This window comes from Saccostrea cucullata, unplaced genomic scaffold (assembly GCF_032062105.1).
Source record: "Saccostrea cucullata isolate Sc308-1 unplaced genomic scaffold, CSIRO_AGI_Scuc_v1 ctg138, whole genome shotgun sequence".
In the NCBI taxonomy this organism is placed as follows: domain Eukaryota; kingdom Metazoa; phylum Mollusca; class Bivalvia; order Ostreida; family Ostreidae; genus Saccostrea; species Saccostrea cuccullata.
In genome coordinates, this window is record NW_026935400.1 from 489,017 (window position 1) to 512,178 (window position 23,162).

The 23,162-nt window shown below is 33.5% G+C and overlaps 1 protein-coding gene across 1 annotated transcript; it reads right to left on the reverse strand.

The window, feature by feature from the left end:
• Positions 1–6,101: 6,101 nt before the first annotated feature.
• Positions 6,102–23,052, reverse strand: LOC134242709 (N-acetylglucosamine-1-phosphotransferase subunits alpha/beta-like). The gene is made up of 27 exons (XM_062724838.1): positions 22,880–23,052; positions 21,198–21,283; positions 20,966–21,085; positions 19,457–19,656; positions 19,170–19,237; positions 18,955–19,086; positions 18,464–18,538; positions 18,303–18,374; positions 17,556–17,735; positions 17,044–17,338; positions 16,756–16,827; positions 16,462–16,513; positions 16,251–16,254; positions 16,028–16,142; positions 15,046–15,161; positions 14,699–14,832; positions 14,324–14,451; positions 13,855–14,102; positions 13,428–13,624; positions 12,131–12,283; positions 11,743–11,809; positions 11,460–11,582; positions 10,511–10,596; positions 9,979–10,077; positions 9,794–9,848; positions 9,502–9,705; positions 6,102–9,274 (listed from the first exon to the last, which is right to left on the reverse strand). Exons 1-27 carry the CDS (start codon positions 23,003–23,005, stop codon positions 9,179–9,181), a joined length of 3,303 nt encoding a protein of 1,100 aa, XP_062580822.1. The 5' UTR covers positions 23,006–23,052; the 3' UTR covers positions 6,102–9,178.
• Between the last annotated feature and the right edge of the window lie 110 nt (positions 23,053–23,162).

Consider the following 23,162-nt stretch of genomic DNA (forward strand, 5'->3'; position numbering starts at 1 on the left):
CAAGTGTATATTACCTGTGACAAAACCTTTCTAAACACCGGTACGCTGTGATTTTTGACCCCTTGTTCTTGGACTTTGACGTTTGACATACGTACTTATCTACTTCTCAAAAGAGTTACTTTTTTCTTATAACTTTAGATTGAGAAGAGATTAGGGCTTTCAGATTTGACATGTGCATTACCCGGGTGTGACAAAATATTTCTGAGCATGTTATGATGTTGACCCTTTGACTTTCATGTTTTACCTAATTTTCAAAAAATCAACATTGGTGATAACTTTTTAATGACATATGATAGGGTGTTCATATTTGACACAATATGCCATAAATAATGACATCTCACCCATAAAGATGTCGAAAGCGGGGGACCACAATTCTTTGAATTTGCTTGTTTTATCTGTCATTTTTCATGGGCAAAAAGGACAATCAAAATGCTCATGGTGCGACAAATATGAGCGTGATAATTATGCAATATCAATTATGCTACAATTTTCTTTAAAATTTCATTCAATATTAACGTTTATTTTATTATGGAAAGTCCCCATAATTAAAGATTGAAATTTTATTTTGTCAATGAAAAAAGTTTACACGCTAAAGGTGAAAAAAAATCTCTCCTTTAAGCTTTAACACAGTATTTTTCATTCAAACAATAAAATATTTTCTTTGGTTGCTAGTACTGGGGTGATGAAACCCGCGTTAGCGGGTTATGTATTTTTTTTTTCTGCAAAAGCTGCGACATTCATCCCAGTACTAACAACCAAAGAGAGACATTTTATTGTTTATATTTATATCTATTTTTAAAAATAATCATTTAAAGTAGTTCAAAAAGATTGACTATTGTATATTTACATCCACTGAATATTTTCTCCTTTATTTCTTAAGAAAACCCATTGCGTTAATCACTGCATGAACTACATTAGGCATGTCGCCTGTACAGCAGGCATGTTTACGAAAATTTCCTAAGATTGTTCATAAGAAATTTCCTAAGACATATCTTAGGAAAATTTTAAGATCATCGTAAGATTATCGTAAGTTTTTTTTCAAAGCTATCTTATGATTATCCTAAACTAAGACGTCTTAAATCATTATGACATAGAAATACGCAAAGTTTTAAACCATTGTCAGGAATCAGAGAGTTGTCATTTTTGCTATAGAATAATACACGTTATGTCATAGTAATGAAAATATTTAAAAGAGTGTAAAAAAAATAGAATTTTTTTTTTAAATCTATAAAATTAATATAAACAATAATATATTTTTAAAATAATCATCTTATTTCGACAATATACTGAAATATAAAATTCAAATAGAGTCACAATTTGATCATTCAGAATTACTGAAGATGAAAAGCGCGCCAATTTGCTCGTGGAACCATTATTCATTCACAATTTCTGGTTCGACGAGAAAACAACCAGCAGATGAGTCGAGAGAGAAGCCCTAAATTTTCTCAGATTAAAATCAAAATACTGTTTGATGAGGTGGAGAAACACAGAGCCATTTTATTTTCAAAATTTTCCAACGTATCAGCATTGTGGGCAATATATGAGAAAATTAACAAATTACATCGACCACTGTAGGACGGTAGAAGAAGTGAAGAAGAAATGAGTGAAACAAAATAGAAGGCAGCGCAAAATCGGAGGGAAGCATGCAAGACTGGAGGACTGGCGGTATCTACATGCACGTCAGAGCTAAGTCACCGAAAAAACATTATACATGCTATAGTAACATGTAAACTCTTTCTCCCTCTCGCAGGTTAAGTGAGATTCAGTTGTTTTATTCTGTTACTGTAACATGTGACAGATTACATCTTACTATGTATGTCGTGCATCTGCATGAGGCACTGAATGTCATAAGAATTCTAACCATGGGTATTCTTGGAAAGTCTGATACGACGATTTCGTCGAGCCAGCAACACCATAGGCACTTAGTTTAAGAATGGTGTATTTTGAATTATTATGTGTTTTTCTAGGTGTGTCTGAATACTCTCGTTAAAATAGAAATTAAAAAATCCCTAAAAGCACGTTTTAAAAATGTCGTATGACTGTAATGCGACCATTTTTGCTTAAGATAGACTGAAGATATGTCAAAAGCTGTCTTAACTTTAAGATCATTCTTAAATAATTAATCTTTTTAATCCTACTTTAAATGATTATTCAAACAGATATAAATATAAACAATAAAATGTCTTTCTTTGTTTGTAATTACTGGAATTAATGGTCGCAGCTATTGCAGAAAAAAATTTACATGTATTTTTTCTTCAACAGCTGCTTCCGTTAATTCCAGTGATAACAAACAAAGAAAGCATTTTATTGTTTAAATATTATTGATGTGTACGTCTTCGTACGTTTCATTGATGGAACAGCCACTGAACAAGAAATCTGTACAGGTGATATGCCTATAGTGCTGTTCATGCACGGATTAACGGCAATGCGTTTTCTTAAGAAATAAAGGAGAAAATATACAGTGGATGTCAACAAATACAAATGTACGAGCTTTTTTTAACTTTATCTTCAAAGTATACGTTAAAATATACGGTTTTCGGGTAATGAAGAATGGAACAAAGACCCACTTTACCTTTAAATGACACTTTTTTGCTTCAATAATTGTTCCTTTCGGGGAAATGGTTGAAGTCAATTTTATCATGGATCATACTCGTATCACTGACATGATTCAACTGCCGCAACTCGTCATTTGTGAATGTTCTTGTCATAGTCCTTTTTTTTTATTTTTGCTTCATAGAAAAATACAGATACTCGGAATTTTCATTGCTTGGTTTGAACTCCGAGATCACATAGAAAACACATACAATTTGCTTAGAGAATTTTTCACAGAAAAAAACTTGTGGTCATATTTCGTTCGTTTCAATTATAATACCATTACTCTGAATACTAAATTTGCAAAATGAATTCTTTTTAAACTGTTGAAGCTAAAGGCATTTTGCACGCCTTGTTCGCCCATCTCTTATTTTGAGAGGATAATTAGACTTCCTGATGTGTTCTTAATGTAAAGAAGACTGTAGAATTATATTCCCATTCTGTAGCCCTAGATTGTGAAATTGACACAGCAAAAAGTGTTCGACGTAAAATTTCTTGACAATTTGAAAATGAAAAAAATACTGCCCAAAAATGATTTTTCTTAAAACCATTTGATATGAGAAAAAATCATCAACGTTTTCCCTCCGGTATTTTTATCCAAATAAAAGCATGGAACAAAATAAACTGCAAGTCTATTTTACAAAAAAACACTTTAAAATTGTGACTAAGGAAAAGTTTTCAAATTGCTTCGCATAATCAATTATTTGACCTTTCTGCACTCACAAATTGTGAATTTTCTGACAATTGAAAATTCGATAAGCAGGAAAATTAATTTAAAGTCAACTAGCTTTTTGTGTGCAACTAGCATGGAAAAATAGAAATCTGAAATTAACAGTACTGTACGAGGGGTTATCAAAAAGTTCGTGGACTAGCGTCATAAAATTAAAACCGCTTTAAGCACATCAATGAATTTTAAAACATGTAGTAAGCAACATCTTTTCTATCTAAAGAATAAACCATAAATCATAAATTTTATTTTTTAATAAATTAGTGATGTTTTTGTAAGCAATGGTATGTCCATGCGGCGCAACCTCGAACACGACGTTTTTGCGACCTATGTGTAACTGAGAAAAACTCTTTTGATATGGTCATTTGACATCAAAAAATCCCGTTAAATCAGGTATGTGTCTGGACACAATTGTTCCATAAAATACGAAATTTTCACTTTATTCTGGAAGTTCTATGAAATTTTACCACAAATTTCACACGGAATGTCCAACAAATGAGGCCTTGAAAATGACGTCAAAAGGGGGAGGGGTTTTCCGTTTCCAACATTCTGTAAAGTTTTGCCCCTGAAAAAAACTGGTATAGACCTAAAATATGTTGAAACTGGCTACAGAAATAAAATGCATCCAGAGTACTTGTCTTGTAATGTCAAAATAGATTCAAAGAGAAGAGGGATACACAGTTAATGTCGATGTGCAGTCAAGGTGTGAAAAATCAATCACGTCAAAAAATGACGTTGATCATGCGTTATAGGTATTGAACTCCCAAAAGCAAAATATGCCGGCACAATCAAGCGCGAATCTCTCCAAATGTATTAATCCATTTGGAATATTATATTCATTGAAAGCCACTGTTCATGACATTGTAAAGTCATATACATGTAACGGGAGAGGAGAAAACAAGGCGGGTTTAAGTCAGGTGCTCTACCAACTGAGCTATCTGGCCACCAGGGTTCCTCCCTCCTTAAAGGTCTTTGGCCCTCCAAAGAGGCTCATCCCTGGCAGGTCTTTCACCTGTCAATTCCAGGGCATGGCACGGCACCAAATGTAGAAAAAGAAGCGGACAATGAAACTCCGGTCAAAAACATCTGGTCGAACCCGGCTGACCGCCACATACACAAGGCGGGTTTAAGTCCTTACTCAGCACCAGGGTTTCTCATCAAGAAAGTGTATGTGGTAGAAGAAGCGGACAATTAAAAAACAATGACGTTATCGGACGTCATGAAAATAAACGACGACAGCGCCGGGTGATCATATATTGTTTTCATTTTAAAATAATTTGGAAAATAAAGAACGTATCAGGCTAAAATTTTCAACATTTCTTAATTTTTTGTTGTTTTATGTTCCATATAAATTTGGAAAGCACAGACTACATAGTTCAAATTTTATAGCCTCAGTCCACAAACTTTTTGATAACCCCTCGTATATAGTTCAAAAGGGAAAAATGATGCAGAATTTTAGAAATAAAGGTCCAAAATCGACTCAAAAGCACAAGATCGAACGTCCCTAAACAGTAAACTAACCTCACTTATCATGCCATATCAATTATTCTTGAGAATTTCTTGGCTTTGTTGGGTGTATTTCTTCATTATTTTTTTTTACTGGCCTAAACACTGAGGCCTGTTCAACAGAGAGAGCGCTTACGAACATTTCTATAGGTGGTATAAGGACTTTTGACAAGCACTGGTCAATGTCCATTCCTTAGTCTTTTCGAGTTTATTTCACAAGAAGCTGGTACATGTATGTAAAGATGGTATTGATGATGGTGGTCATGATGGTTTTACTAAATACATTTGATTTAAAAACTTAAGCTAATTTGTTTTGAAAATCTCTCTCTCTATCTCTCTCTCTCTCTTTTCTTTCAAACTTTTGATTAATTACATTTTTTGTAGCCATTAACATAAAAGACACAATACTCTTCCATAACTTTAATTTTTCTAAGACTTAATAATAATTACTATAAAACAGAGTGAAATGTAATTGCAAAGATTCCCATTAGTTACGAGTATGCCAGAAAAATTTGGCAGGATAAACAACATAATAAATCTTAATTGATACATGTCATTCCTCCTTTTACAGTAGGTGGATTTCGCTTGAATACTTCACTTTCAACCATCAGTATGAGTACTGAAAAAAATCTTACATTAAAAATAAGATTTTGATATACCCGGGTACTGTAAAATCAAATTTTTGTGGGGGTTAATTTAAGTTGTTTTCGTGGTATGACTTCATCCATAAATCCATGTCTCCCACAAAAGGTATTAATTCAAATAAATAACACAAGAAAATAACTAAAAGTTGTTCAAGTTTTCTCTGCTCAACAGAAAGTATTTATAGACACATTTGTCTACCTGAGTATTTTTATATAAGCACATGATTTGATATATAAACAGTATGTCTTTGTTTACTTATGTACAAAAATAATCTATACATAAAAGCATAAAAAAATTGAATGTTTCATAGTCTTTTTATATACACATGTATACATACTGTTTGTAGCACTCAAAATTACACATTTTTGCACAAATGCTTTTCATGTTTACATATCTAAACTCTTAAATCATCCAATGACATACACATTGATCATTAAAGTCTGAAATATTTCAACATCAAATGCTGTTACAAAATGAAAGTACATCAAAACAAAAAACAACAAACAAGAGGCCCATGGGCCACATCGCTCACCTGAGTTACTTTTGTGATGCAGTTCTTTACCAGATTTCCCCTCTTCTTATATCAATTGTGGCCCCTTACCCCCCCCCCCCCCGGTCTTGATTTTAATAACTTAGATTCTACACTGCCCCAGGATGCTTCCACCTAAGTTTCAGCTTTCCTGGCCCACTGGTTCTTGAGAAGAAGATTTTTAAAGTTTTTTCCAATATATTTCTATGTAAAAATTGGATTTCATATTGTGGCCCCGCCCTAACCCGGGGGTCAGGATTTTAACAATTAAGATTCTACACTACCCCAAGATGCTTTCACATAAGTTTCAGCTTTTCTGGCACAGTGGTTCTTGAGAAGAAGATTTTTAAAGATTTTTCCTATAAATTTCTATGTAAAACTTGGATTTCCTATTGTGGCCCCGCCCTACCCCCGGGGGTCATGATTTTAACAATTTAGAATCTACACAACCCCAGGATGCTTCCACATATGTTTCAGCTTTTCTGGCCCAGTGGTTCTTGAAAAGAAGATTTTTAAAGATTTATCCTATATATTTCTATGTAAAACTTGGATTTCCTATTGTGGCCCCGCCCTACCCCCGGGTTGCATGATTTTAACAATTTAGAATCTACACTATCCCAGGATGCTTCCACATAAGTTTCAGCTTTCCTGGCCCAGTGGTTCTTGAGAAGAAGATTTTTTAATGATCCCACCCTATTTTTGTCTTTTCTTGATTATCTCCCCTTGGAAGGGGATCTGGCCCTTTATTTTATCAATTTTAACTCCCCATCCCCCAAGGATGTTTTGTACCAAGTTTGGTTAAAATTGGCCTAGTGGTTCTTGAGAAGTTGAAAATGTGAAAAGTTTACAGACAGACAGACAGACGGACGGACTATGGACAAAATGTGATCAGAAAAGCTCACTTGAGCCTTCGGCTCAGGTGAGCTAAAAATATTCATGCCAACATGTCTGCTGAATCAACAGGTACTAAAATCTGCCACATTTGGAATGTATTACAAGGCGCAGGAAATCAACAAAAAAAAACAGCAACAAGTTTACACGAAACAATGGCTGACCTCAAGCACTTGTTAACAATGAGGGTTTTCCAATATGGCCCCCACATTTCCTCTGTCGACATGCAGACTGGTCACAGTTTATTATGAAACGCTTACATGTCAAGAACTTCACAAGGCAAATCAAAATTTGTCATTGTTCCAAATCATTAAATTCATATTGAGGGCAATTAGTGGAAAATTGATGATGCACTGAATGAAAATTGTTATGGAATGATTGTATTGGTTGATAAATGACAAATGTTTGTAATAATGCACAATAACAAAAACTACCTTTAAGTTGTTCTTGTTCAAATATTGAAATAAAAAAACAATAAACCTTTCCCATTTAAACAAAGTGACATATTATAACCATGTTATCAAAAAGGAACATGATGTAAGATTTGTTACAATGCTATGGATGTTTGTAGTGAAATCTCATTCATGAATGAATTCAAGTGAATCAAACCTAGAATATGGAGTTATCTACATAATTAACAATACATACATGTTAACTGACTAATATTTGCAGTCAATTTCATGAGTACACAATAGTCAATACCTTTTCCTGACCTAAAAAATCTCTACACTCACACTCAAAGGAAAAATAATAGCATCAGCAGATATTTTTATCCACGAGATTTAAATGCTATGAAATATCTTCACCATTAAAATAAACAAAGTTTTTGCATTGTGTCATAATGTGTGTACATAATACATAGCAGAAGAGACATATTAATCTAGCAAAGTAATAAATATACAATTATGTATACAAATAAAAACATGACAAAAATAGAAATATGTCCATAGGACATGAATGCCCTGCCGAGAGAATATTAGTAATACGACATAAAAATTTGTATTAGTGTATGAAATTTGATCAGAATATCTTGAAAATATAGTGATGCAGTTGAATTGCTTACATCAGTATGCATCACAATATTATGTTTGAGTCTAATTTCACAAAAGTGAGGTCTAAGTCAAAGGAAAAAAATATAAATGGTTTCTTTAAAATGGAACACGATTTGATAAAAGTGAGGTCAAAGTCAAATGAAAGGTCAAGGTAAAAAATGTTGATGCAGTTGAATTGTTTACATTAGTATGTATCACCATATATAGTTCGACACTAATTTAGGAAACGTCAGGTCAAGTCAAAGGAAAGGCCAAAGTCAAAAAATGTTGATGCAGTTGAAAATAAAAATTATGAATGGTTTCTTTAAAAACTGACATAAACATAATTTGATAAGAGTGAGGTCAAAGTAAATGTCAAGGTAAAAAATGCTGATGCAGTTTAAAAGCTCTCATCATATCTATCAGCATATGAAGTTTGATAAAAATATCTTGGATGGTTTCTTTAAAACTGAGCTAAACACTAATTTGAGACGTGTGGTCAAGATCAAAGGAAAGGTCAAGGTCAAAAATGGTCAGGCAGTTGAATAGCTCTCGTCAGTATACATCAACATATGAAGTTTGATAATACCATGATCTTGAATGGTATATTTAAAACTGAGCTAAAATCTAATTTAAGAAAAGTCAGGTCAAGGTCAAAGGAGAGATCAAGGTAACAAAAAATTGATGCAGTTGCATAGCTCTCATCAATATCCATCAGCATATGAAGTTTGATGAAAATATTTCAGATACTTTCTTTGAAACTGAGCTTTGAACTGAGCTAAATGTAAAGTGTGACGAAAGGACAGACAGAAGGACGGAAGACGGACATGACAAACACTATATGCCCCGGCCATATCCATGGCGGGGTATAAAAAATAATACACAGTTTCATATACAATAATAAAATATCACTAAATGTCTCGCTCTGGTTGATTACTTTCAGTTTTAAAGGCGCTCTACATCACTAAGTTCCCCTATCATGCTTGCTTAACTCTCCCCCCTTTCTGGACAAACCTTACACATTCAGACACAGATAAGAAGCATTACATATTGCATACAATCTTTAAGGAGATTTTCTTCTGTCCACATAAATCCATAATGATATGTTTCTGTGTGAGATCAACAAGCAGTAAGAGAAGGAACATCCTCTCAACCAAACATCCTATTCTCTGCCACAAACAGACAGACCAGCAAAAACATGGTCACAAACAGGAGCACCATTAAAACATCTGGCGTAATCAGCCAGAGCAGCCACCGTCAAACGGTGATCAGGGTCCCGGGGGAGCTTGATACGGAACTGTCGGAGGGAGTTCGGACTCGCCGCCTGCAATATTTCCTATAACAGGCCTCAATCTGTATAAATTAAGGATTTTAAAAATTTATTACTCAGTGACAAAATATGAAATCAAATTTTATATTACAAAAATAAAACTTGAAGTTCAGAAGATTGGGGCATGTATGAATGAAAGGATTTATCAAATAATACTACATAGTCATTCACTGCTACAAACAGGAAATTTTAAGAGAATGTCATATGAAATAGTAAAAGTTTAAAATTATTAATCAAAAAGTTTTCTTACCTGCTCATAAAAATAAGAAGAGATCATAAAAAGAATGAGTAATACTAGGGATAGGTGCGTTAGCAGCCTCATCCAATCACGGTACACCTTCCACTCCCGCAGTTCATCCACATGCATAAAGCGGTTTCTGTATTCCCGCGGCAGCTCAAACTGACACCGCAGCGGGAACAGGGCCTCGTAAAAATCCTGGAGTATTGCCTTCACCTGTAAAACAAAACAATGAAAATTAGTATGAGCTCAGACTTCTTTTGTATTGAAGTCATACAAAGTTAATAAATATTGGAGTACTTACTGTTTTTGCATCGTCACTATCATGGTCAATGTTGTCATTCAAGCAAATAAACTTTCTGCAAGTAAAAAACACCCATCATTTAATATCTAATCCTATTACTCTCTACAAATTACTCTCTAGAATTCCCAGTTGAACTAAATATAAAATGAATTTTGCAATACCGTTGGTACCTAGATCCGACTTACTTTGGATTTTTGCGTATATCATCGAGTTGCCCCACTGTGGTGGAACTGTTAGTTTTGATCATTTTAAATGCTATTTCACTATCTTCATCTGTTGTGTACCTTAAAAATAAAAACTTCAATCTAAATACTTAGTATGCCATTTATAGACACAATAAACCTTTTTAGGAGCATTGAATTCTGATTTTTTGTTGAATTCTGTCTCCACTATCAATATAACTTAGTCAGAATGTGCTATGTTGTTGCTAGTTTCCATCCATTGGGGAAAATATTTTGAAACCTTCATTTTAAATTCTGTAATTCACTGATCTAACAAAACAATCTGCTGACATTAATAAAAGTGTAGGCTACATATGTACCTCACTTACTGGTGTATCAAAATTGTGCTGAACTATAACTTCATAAGTTCTATTTCCATATGATTGTTTCAAAGACATACAGGTAAGTTGTACATGTGAAATCTACAAAACTATTTTGATTACTATTTTAATAATCATTATTTTTTGAACAACTTATGTGACATTGCTGTTCTTACTTGTACTTGTTGACTGGGGGGAATTTTTTCTGCACCAAGTCCTTGACCCCTTCACACTGAGTAAACAACAACCTTGTGACTTGAGGCTAAAATTGATTAAAATTGATAAATCTTAATTACGAAGAAAAATGCACAATCAGATTTGATCTAATTAATGTTGACTTAATGAACAAGGAAATATGTCACAGGTTAAATATTTCTGCCATAGATTTATTGAATGTATGACCTTAATCACTACGTCAATGTCTAGAGCAATAAGTGATTTAATCAATAATGACAAAATGGCTGTCTACTAAAAATCACTGTATATACAAAGATAACAAATAGACAACAAATGATATTATTTTCATACATTGTAACAAGATTTGTCATTGGTTCATATGGCATCACATGTCAAAGTATATAAATGTGAATAGACCTGGACTTTCTAATTATAAACTTGAAAAACTCAGATAGACCCGAGCTTTCTTAAAACAGATACAGCAACTCCTCTTTGTAATTATGACGTCATAGTGGATAAGACGTAACAATGCCCTGAGTGTGGATCTACGGCACATTGATAATAGATGTTTAAATGCAAAAAAAATCATAAGCAAATTTAGTATTTCAATTTTTCACATTCCCTAAATTATTAATTACATATTAAAAAAAATACACAATGCCATTAACACAGCAAATTTTGTTTCAAAATTTAGTGTCCATTTGTTAAGAGAGAAGAAAACTTTATTCTTTTTAAAAATCAAATTTGTTTTGCTTATTTAAAAAAAAAATAACATAACAAATGTAGCCCTTTCATTCGGTCAATCCATAGATATATCGACTTGACAGATAAGCTTTTCTGTGAAGTGGATATATCTATGGATCAAACGAATGAAAGGGCTATATTTGAATAGAATATTGACCATCATAAATTCTGTGATAGGGTCACAATATATAACTGATTTCTAACCATTCTCTTGTCATAGTATTCCTCTGCTTCCTGATGGTTAACTTCCTGTTTGGTAATTTCCTGTTCTGTGACATTGGGGGACTGACTACAGTTGATAAACAGCTCTTCCAAGTTGGTCAACATCTGAAAATAACATGATGATAGACAATGACAGTAATTTTGCTTTACACATCTTAGATACAAAGTTTGTTTAAAATGAAAAGCATTACAATTTATGACAGCTGTACTAACCCTAGCCTGATGTGAAGCATATCAGTACTTTGATTATTTTTAGCTATTTTACCTTGAGTTCTAGAGGTAGTTCATTTACTCTGGCAGCCAAGGTTCTGATCTCTCTATCAGACAGTATCCTGGAAATGATTGAAAGAATTATAAAGTATTTATTCAATATCAATAAATTCAAAACAGAAATTGCACAGAAGCAATATTTTGACGTTTCACAATGCCACTGATACCCCAAAGCAACAAGAGGTGAGCTCTTCATAGAGCAACTTATATAGTAGCTATATTAAAAAATAACCACTCTGACCTTACACTGCACATTTCAAAGCTGGGAGCAAACATTTACCAGGGGTATATAATTTATCATGACAAAAATATGAAAATGTGTGAACAACAAACCCTGCTAGCCCAAATTTATTTATGTTTATGTAACAACAAAGCCATCTTACCCTGATTTGTCTGTGTCTAATTCTTCAAATATCTCCTCAGCAGTTCTATTTCTTGTGACCCCCATCAGATAATAGAAGTAAGAAAATGCAAACTGCATGTCATTTCTGCTGCGGATCTTATTGGAGGAGGTGACCTCAAACTCAGCTGGAAACCTGGTGAAAAATAAAGGATGAAATTAAAACAGCATCTAGTACATGTACTTAAAAGACAAAGTAGTATTTTTGAGAGGAATATAACAAACTTGCATAACTTCATCCAATTTTTACATCTGATACAAAATTTTCTCTCATAATACAAAATGACTGTCTATAATAATTAGGGATGTCAACGAATATTCGAATATTCATTCGATGAGTTGATATTCGAATATAAATTCATGATTCGAATATTCGTTTTTAAGTATACAAGCATTAAAAAGAGAGAAAAACCTGGCAAGTTTTATTAGAAATTGAATCAAGTTTGTACAAAATTTAAAAAAAAAACCACTGCTCTAGAATTACCTTAAAGGTGTGAAAAGCCTCTCAATTGGAGTAATTTATTTATTTGTTCACCTAATTAGTGGTATAATAGTGTCCAGTACTTACAATCAGCTTGTATTGTTGTAAAGACACAGTTTTACAGTAAACACATGGATCCCTTGTTTATATAAATATCCTTAAAAATCATTTTCAGGAAATTAATTAGCAAAAAGTAATTGTATTAATATTTCACCGTTAGATAATTGTTCTGCTTGGTATAAATTTGTAGGAGCTATCAGTGTAGACTTTAGTAAGAAGATCAATTAATCTGGAACACACTAAAGAACCTTATGAATTAAAAAAAAAAACAATCATTACATTTTGGATGCATACAATTCATATTTTCAATAATTAAAAAATATATATAAAATAGCAGTGCATTTACCGAACTCTACATGAGTTTTTATTCCAAAATAATGGCATAAAATCTACACAGCTTGACAGGAGAATGAAGATATGTATTTAATAATGCAAGATGTATTTATTTTATCGAATATTCGAATATATTCGAATACTTCTATCGAATATTCGAATATCAATTATTGACAATTTTGACATCCCTAATAATAATAATAATAATAATAATAATAATAATAATAATAATATCCTTTATTTATACAGGATGGCACAATTAGTTAACAACTAGTTCACATTGTGGTCCTGAAAACATTTGTACAGACAGAAGATTATGTACAGAAATCTTGTGCCTTGATTTATTGTGTCTAACATCAACCAATAGTAATTAAGGAGCACCATTTGACATGTAGGAATTATTAACCTTTCATGGAGTTCATTCATGATGTCTTTATCCACCATGTGTGGCATGTGACCTGGGACCTTCCTAGCCGTGTAACCGAAGGCTTTGTTATACAGACGATTGACATGTCTCAGGGAATCCCCAAACGTATCCAGAAGTTGACGACCTCGGAACACTGGCACCGTGTAGGCATCCATTGCGTTTTGGTTTTCTTTCTCCTAAAAGAGCACAGAAATTGAAACAAATATGAATATGCAACCGTGCATGTACAAAAATTGCCCTTCAATTAGAACAAATTTTTAGTTTATGTACCAACAGTCTGTGCGGCAGCTAGTCTGTTTGTCTGAGCAATCTATACACAAGCTAGGCTTGGACTGTTCATTTTGAAAACTCAAGGACTAAAAAGATCAACTTTTTAATACACTTACACCATTACATGCGAACTTACCTGTATCAGTTTTCTGAATACACCAAGTCTTTCCCAGGGGAGGTTACTCTCTGGTTCACTCCCCATTCTGATTACATCATCAAGGTCACCCTCTGTCTGAACGACGTCTCTGATTGGCTGCCTCATTCTGATCACTGACAGGAGACTCCGCCTCTGGATGCTTCCTTGCTTTGATTCCTCCAAATATCTCTGGTATTTTTTCCACAATAGACTTTGCTTGAGTTGAAATCCCTTCTCAGTAATCTCCCCTTAAGAAAAAGAGACAAGTTCATGTAAATTACTCTTTTTGTTGTTGCTGTTTTGTAAATGTTATATTATTGAGGTGTATGTGCTGCCATAAACCAACTTATTTTCCTAGCCCTATCAATATTCTTACAAATTTATGTTCATCAAAAAAATATACAACTATATATATGTACTTCAGTTAGTGAGTCATGAATCTTTGGTATACTCTTCACCATGCACCTACCATTTTCCAGTTCCTGGTTAATGGATTTCCATTCCTCTAGCAGTTCCTCTGGCATTGGTTCAGCACTGAGGTTAACCAACTGAGGCACCATGGGAATCTTTTCTACATCTACTGGCTTTTTGGGGCCTCTAAATATTGACATATTTGGTAAGACAAAGCAAACATTCTTCATTTTACCAAGCTTGTCTTTGACAAGTGATCAACTCTAAAATAAAATTCTAACTTTTCTAGTAAAGTAAAAATGAAATTATACACACATTCCAAACAGAATGCAGAGGCAAGTCAAAGAATTCTATTACATTTTTTTTCTTTTGTTTCCTTGTTTAACTGTGAAAAGATTTAAATAAATGTAACAAAGGAATAAAAAATGACTACCTTTTGTGTTTAGGTATATCATAGATATAAGGTTTTTCTGTGGTTGTAATGTTGGTTTGAGTATTATTAGCGATTTTCTGTAAAATCTCTGCTGACTTTCTCTGCTTTGTGTCTGTCATCAGGGTGAAGGTTAACTGTTAAGAACAATGTACAGCTCTAGTTTTCGAACATGTTAACATATTTTTGGTATTTTCTAATCAGTTGAAATCTTAATTTTTTTTAGCATGTTTGGCCTTCTAGATCTATGGATATGGGAATATCTTTCGATGTAGACTTGCAAAAAAGGGCTATTACTCCTGATATTAATTTGAAGCCACAACAAATATAAAACATTTTCAATATCTTACATTAAATGTATTGGTGTCATTTCCTGTGTGACCTTTCAGGTTGAAATGAACAACTGTCCTGTTGTGGTCACTGTACAGCAGAATAGTAATGACCTTGAACTTGTTGGCTACCGAGGCTGATTTTTATACATGCACACACTGTATATATTTGAAAGAAACAAAATATTATTATCCTGTAACTAGGGTATAAACAGAAATTTTAACGATAACCCCATTTAGCATTTTATACCACATATTTATGTAAAGAACTTCTCTGTGACCAACAAGAGGCCATAACAAATATAAACTTGTAATACATTTTCAGATAATAATCTTACATTAAATGATTTTTCCTATATATTGCTATCATTTCCCGTGTGACCTTTCAGGATTTTTAAAGATTTTTCCTATATATTTCTATGTAAAACTTTGACAGCTGTCCTGTTGTGTTCACTGTTTACAGCAGGATAGAAGATTTTCAAAGATTTTTCCTATATATTTCTATGTAAAAAATTCCCCTTGTGGCTACTGATGCTACCCAAGAATGCTTTTATAAGTTTCAACTTTTCTGACAGTATTGTGAGAAGAAGATTTTTAAAGATTTTTGCTATATACAATATAAAGTATGTGGAGCCCTCAGTCATGATTTCCAACCAGGCTTTCTGTAAGGTTATTAAGAAGAAGAAAGCTATATATTTCTATGGATTCTCCCGGGGGTCATGATTTTAACTAGAATCTACACTAAAGAAACAAAGTATTTTTATATATACTGTAAAAAACTACCATATAAGCAGATACTGTATATTGAGAAGAAGATTTTTTGATAACTATTTTTTAATCTCCCCTTGTGAAGGGATTTGGCCATTTTAACTGTAAATTTATGTCAAAATTGGTCCAGTGGTTCTTGAGAAGAAGTCTTCTGTGACCCAAAACCTACATTTTGGTGTCATACTTCACACATAAATGTACTTTATACTCAAATGATGCAGTATATACTACATACCTGGCGGGACAGCATACTTTGTTGTATTTCTGTACAGTTTAATCTCATATAAATCTTTATAGTTAAGCACACCACAATCTCCAACATCATAACCACAATTGTGTACATTACATGACTGGAAAAAAATAAAGATTATGATTATAAGTACATGTATAATTATTACAGGAATAGAAAAATATAGAATATGATTATAGTATAGACTTTCAAAGTTTAGCTCTCTGACACTACTGTTATATAATAGAAACTTTATTAATGCACATTTTTTTAAAGTATTGGGATGTAAATATTATATAAATGTACTGTAATTTGTTGGTTCACACAATTAATGATAAAATGCACTCAATGCAGTAATAATTTCAGAGATGGCACTTTAAACTTGTTACACTATTGTTACATAATAGAAAAAGCACATTTTTTTAAAAAATAACACTCACTGTATGTCATTAAATTGCAACCAGGAGGTGGCACAACCCTTGTTACAGTACTCTGTCAGAGAAAAATATTACAAAATCTTACCACTGAAGGTCATCAAATTGCATTCCTATACTTTTTATTGAAAAAAATAACACAATTCTTATATTTTCAGCAAATAAGCTGCTTTCTGTATCTACTCGTAGACTAAGTAGAGAATGATGAAATTATATTGTTTAATCCTAATCTTAAAATTAATCAATCTCATATTCAAAACTTTTAAAAATCTCTTAGAATTACTGAAATTCAGAACTTACTGTTTTCACTCTCAGCACTGTATCCATACCCCGGCCACTGTACCCCTCCCCCTCCCTGATGAGCTTTCTCTCCTGGTCAAAATAAACAAAGAATTATTAAACACAGCATCAATATGTGTCTAAACCATAAAAATGAATGAACACTGAAAATCCACTCTAAATGAGCAAATTTGAAATTGAATAACCCATTACAGACAATTCTTCAAAAGATCATTAAATTCTTCATTTCTTCCCTTTAATAAAACTTTTAAAATTAAAAATCTGGAAGTTATTTTCTATATGATAAACCTTCACAATCTCCTCCGTCGAAGTCACACTCTGAATTATTACAGGCTTTGTCACAGTAGCCATCATTGATCCACGTGGAGGGGCAGCCCTCCTGACAGCTGGGAATGGGCCAGGTCAGGTACACCCGCTGTCCTGTGGCCTGGGTGAAGAAATCCTCTGGCCACACCTCCTTACCAAACATTACGTCGTCATTCATGTAGATAAACTTCTTAGACAGGCCAGGAATCCTGTGAATGTTAGCCTCAATAGCTGGGGAACTGAAGGTGGGAAGGTGGCTCTTATTGGGAAATATATCCTGTGTAACAGAAAAATTGGGTGCAAGTGGCAATTCAACAAATGCTTTAAATCGTTTAATCTCCTTTCCTTATATAGTGTATTTATTTTTATATGTCCTTTCCACTTAGTCTTCTAAGCTTCTAAAAGCATAAACAGAAGAATCATGTTCCAACAATCACTGTAACACGTAGCACTTTATATATATAATGGAGCTCATCATAAAATCTTGTAGATACCTCGTGTGTTACTACGGTAACCCTGGGATTTTCCAGATCCAGCCAATGGGGAATCTGTCCGTTAGTGACGATGAAGACATGTCTGATCCAGGGAGCAAACTTCTCCACCGATCTCAGGGAGTATCTCAACTCGTCATTGTCCTCAAATCTACTGCTCGAGATATCCTCATCTCGACTGAACTGAAATAGCAACAGTCTTATTGTATGATGTGTTGTATACATGGGGCTACTTGTTAAACACTTTACATTAGAATAAAACTGAATCTACATCTATCTTGTGTCTTTTTCACCTGTTTATGACTCTTTGTTTAAAAAAAATTATATTAAGAATATTTTGAATATCAATTTGGAAAAAAACTTAATTTGATGTAATTGCTGACTATAACAAGTACACATTTACATATGGCATATGATCTCTTATGACAAAACTATGCTCAAATGATAGATGTATTTTGTCACCAGGTACTAAAATTACTGAATCACGAACTAAACTAAATGAATTCTAGAACTAACAAGGAAGCCTAGCTCAGTATACCGTAAACCAACTTTTTTTCGTGTGTGAGAAATTTTGCAAAGTTTGCATAGGCCTCGTAATCACGAATATTTCTCGTCGCAAACCGGTCCTTAAAGTCTTTGTGTCTATTCACTACAGATAAAAAAACTTAATCGTGAAAATTAATCAAGTAGAATCTTAAGTCATCAGTAAAAGTTGGTTTACAGTAACTGTAATTAACTGTAATAACTTACATCTCTGAGGTCCCAAACAAGGTTTGCTGCATTGAGGGTGGGCTTTTTACCGTCAATAGAAATGTTCTGTGCCTGTAACAAAAAAAAATCATAAACAAGTCATAGGCTTAAACCATTTTTTTTATGTCATTCCAATCAAATCTTTATGTAAAACAACTTACTGTAACTAGGATATCGAATGACTTTTTGTCTGGAACGTACAAGACAGCCAGGCCTGAGTCTGTATCAATGGTGATCTACAAGGAAAGCAATAATTCAAACAATGGTAGGAAATATAAAAGATGAGTTTACCAATGAAAGTGGCTTAGTATCAACAATATCTACCTTATATACTCGCCTATAAGTCGGATTTTTGGGAGTTAATCTCTGGTCCAAAACTCCATGTCCGACTTATAGGCGAGCTATAAAATGAATGGTATTATATGAGGTCAGTCCCTCTAATATATAAGCTTATTAAATACAACCGACTTATAGGCGAACCGACTTATAGGCGAATATATACGGTATTAACAAAGCTAAAATCTTTGACTTCAAATTCAAATAAATAAAATCTTGAGTCTCATATAGTCATCTCAATATCTTGAACCCCTGACTTTGTTGATTTCTGATAGTCCTACTGCGATTTGATTGTATATATTCATTATATGTATACCTTGTCTATCCCCTCTCTGGCTTTTTCCGGCAGTTTCTCCTTGAGTTCATCAGCTGAGTATTTGGAAGGGAACCCTGCCATAATGACAGTGTCAGACATAAGGATACTGTTGTGGACTGTCCAGTCACTGGTCTGTGAAATACACACCATTAAAGTCTTAAAACACATCTGGCACTATACATGTACTGCCTAGAATTACATGCACAAGTACTTACATAGTATCCCCTGGTCATTGTGAAGTTCTGTTTTCCAATAATTAAAGTATGGTTCATCAATGAAAGCACTGAAAGAAGGAAAAAACAAAAGAATAAAGCTAACAATTACACTGAAGGTCCTTATTCAAAGTCATAGTAATTAATTAATTAAGACACACTGAAAAATAAAGACAGACATACAGATAGAGAGCTGTGAGCATTACTCATTTAAACTGATTTGATGAAGACATAAAGGAATGTTTCTTTTATAGCATACACCTGACTGCTATCTCACAGTACAGACTCACCGGGTTCTTTCTGAGTGAACTCAACCACTGTAAAGTTGAGGTTTGAGATGGAAGGGGAGGTCACTGTGAAGGTCTTTGAAGCCAGAGAGAATTCCGATTTGATGCTGGCGAGATCCTCCAGGGTGGTTCCTTGTGGAAGGATAGGGTCCAGTACCAACATATTTGTGGCCAAGCAGTTAGCAAACACACACTTCTCCTCCCTAAACAAAAGAGTGGAGTAAACCAATTATATTTCAAACAGTCAAGTTTATAAATTTTTTGTTTGCCTTGAGGATAAACCTCATAAATATAAGACCTTATATTACAGAAAACCCATACACAGGGGAAGTAATTGCGACATTTATAAAATGCATTCTGACCCTTAGGAAAAGAGCAAATATGTGCACTATAGCAACAGAATTACACTGTTAAAGTGCTGCTTGTCTCCCTTCCTTATCTTAGCATTGCCTTCCTTCTCCACTTGTTCACTTCTATGATCACTCTTGTACCCATAATTGTTCATGCTCCTTACATACAGTAAACGTATTACATTTGGCAGTGTATTCTTTTTAGCGATTTTGGCGGAGAGCAGAGTCCGCTAATTCAAGTACATTGCTAAATGTCTTGTACATTAACTTTTATAACTAGTAGCTTCTGACAGCGCTAATTCAAATCTACGCTAACTTGTTGAAAATTGAATTTCCGCCAAATATCGTACACGCCAAATGTAATACATTTACAGTAATTATTCATGCTCCTTACATAATTGTTCACACTCTTTACATTATTGTTCATACTCCTTACATAATTGTTCATGCTCCTTACATAATTGTTCACACTCTTTACGTTATTGTTCATGCCCCTTACATTATTGTTCATGCTCCTTACATAATTGTTCATGCTCCTTAGATAATTATTCATGCTCCTTACATTATTGTTCTTGCTCTTTACATTATTGTTCATTCCCCTTACATTATCAGCATTTTCCCTTTATAATATGCCCTTGTTCCCTTGCAGATAAATTCTTTCTCTTTCTCCCTTTTATGTCCCTCTTGCTCTCTGACATTAATTCTCTCCCTTCCTTAGATACTCTTGCTGTTTAGCAATGTTGCTCTCAAGTCACCCACCCTCCCACTACTAAGTTCTTGTTTTATTGAGTTAAATTCAAGTTCTTTCAATGCCTTATTGTTGCTTACTGCAGCATCATCTGTTCTGACAGCTTAAGAGAAATCATAAATAGAAACCAAAAGGTACAATTTTACAGATATATTGTACTGTACCATCACCAAGTTACTGCATATTTTTGCAATTAGCATGACAAGCTTATAATAAATTTTTATTCTCCTAGCATTTAAAAAGCACTTGTTTAGCAAAATCAAATATTTTTATTACAATAGAACTTACTCATTTGTAATTGTAGACCTAAAAAAAATATATTCACAATAAAATTTGTGATACAAAACTGCAAAAAAGTTTATCACATTGTAAGTTTGATAATCAAACAACACAAATTCTAAAAAAAAGTCTTACTTTGTAATGTTGTGTTCTTTTTCCAGACCCATTTTGAAGGCCCGTAGCTTATTTAGAAGTCGGGGATCAGTCCCATTTACCCAGGTGTAGACAATATCAATGGGTAAAGGTGTGCACAGTCTGTAATATAAGCATATTTTATTAGTAGATAGCTAAGTTGTTTCATTCTGCACAAGAAATTAACACAGAAAGAATGATTTTGTTCTAAGGAGTAATTTGTAAACTTGTTGACCTGGTGCGGAATGATCTGCCAGCAATGTTGTCACTGTAGGAATTAAACACAGCAGCATATTTCTCATGACTCCACTCTAACACTGTCTGTAAAAGAGATAATGGACTGAATCAAAGTGAAATGAGTCCCTAACACACTATGCTATACATATACAAAAGAGTCAAATACCCATTAAATAAACCATATATACTTATATACTATATACTTTGTACCTTATTTATTAAGCTTTTTCTGGTGGGGGGGGGGGCAAAACTTGTAAGAGAAACCCAAGTAGAGGTAATTATAATTTATTCACTTATATGTTCAACAGGACATAAAACATGCCCTCTTACTGAAAATATTATACAACTTATAGTATGTTTGTTGACATAGTTAAAAATACTTTCTTTAACATTAAGAACCCCCTAGTGTTAGTATTGATTGTACTGTTTAGGCACTGAGGCTGCACAGATGTTGAAAATTTCAAGCTAAATTTATCAAAGCTACTGGACTTAATCAGCAGTGAACATGTCAGTGTGGTAGTCTTATGTATAAAACAGATGTTACAGCATCAATATTTTATGAGTCTTTATGCTCTTTACCTTTTCAGCATTGCATTGGCATACTTGGCAACAGCCTGGCATACATTTAAAGTTACCCACTAGAAAAATTTGTTTGAAATGTAAATACATGTAAATAAAAACTTGACAAAGAAGCTGGTTCATCCTAAGGCATTGGGGGGGGGGATGCTTTGACCTGTTCTTACCTAATTTTTCAAAATTTTTAAACATACCTTTTTTTTCTTTAATAACATCCATACTGAATATATTAAAAGCAACTTCACTTTAATGAATGCTTACTCAGTTTTCTTAACTTATTTAAATTGTAATTTGAAAGCTAAAATAAGCAGTCAGTGACAGAGTATATATATGCTTCTAACTGAAAGCAGATTGAAGCTCCACCCACTTAGTAGTTGTACAAAAACAGGCTGACATAATAAAAAACATAAAAATTGTACATGTACAGTTTAAAAATTTGCGGTGGAGAGTAGAGATTTTAGACATGCATATATGCATTTCTTGTCTTCAATGTTTTGATATTTGTAAGATATTGAAAGTTTGGAAAGATTCATTTTTTTTAAATAATTAAACAACATGAACAAAGGGGATAGTGGTGCTTTTAAAGCCTACCAATTAGAAATATTTGTCACTCTTTGTGTCATTATTAAATGATCAATATACTGTAGGGCAAAGTCCAAGTTTTCAGTAAAAATCCAACCTACATTGTCAATTACATCATCACAGATTGTAATCCAAGCATCAATATCCCTACAGTAATTGTAATAATAAACTGAATAGGTTGGACATAAGATATCTACTTAATATCACCATGGCTTCAGCAAACAATGGAATTCAAAATGCACAAAAACAAGAATTAATGCATCTACAGAAAAATGGAGCTTTAAAGTAAAAAAAAATCATATTTCCTCAACCCAATGAAAGCTTCCATTAAACTCCATGCTGCCCCTGATCCTGTCTGCCTCTCCATTCGAATTTCGAAATGAAGTAAAAAGGAAAATTAAGTTACAACTTGCACACCATTTTTATTCATTTTAATATATGATTTGAGAAATGTGCAAGTGACAGTTATATCATATGCCCCCGCCCATCAAACACCGGTGGATGGAAACAGATTAACCTTACCTCTCCGAAGTGTAATGTCGCCACTATCAGGATGACAGCTGCTGCAATAACCATAAAAATCCCATATTTGTGTGACAAAATATCATAAACTTGTTTTTGTATTACTTTCTTCAAGTTTTTTAGCATAATAAAAACTCGTGATCAAGCCAGTTACTTTTCCATGGGAGCTGCCATCTTTGTTTGCAATGCATTGTGGGTATGCCACGCGAGTTTGTTTACCTACTCGAGACGAATAGGGAAAGTTTGTGTAGCAGGGTAATGTTAGAAAATTGGTAGCAAGGGA

Excerpts from the sequence above, each read along its gene's own strand:
- LOC134242709 (XM_062724838.1), bottom strand. The coding sequence starts at position 23,005 with ATGCTAAAAAACTTGAAGAAAGTAATACAAAAACAAGTTTATGATATT. Across the intron at positions 9,849-9,978 it reads GATATACGCAAAAATCCAAA|AAAGTTTATTTGCTTGAATG; the intron begins GTAAGTCGGATC and ends TTTTACTTGCAG. Across the intron at positions 9,275-9,501 it reads CTTCTTATTTTTATGAGCAG|ATTGAGGCCTGTTATAGGAA; the intron begins GTAAGAAAACTT and ends TAATTTATACAG.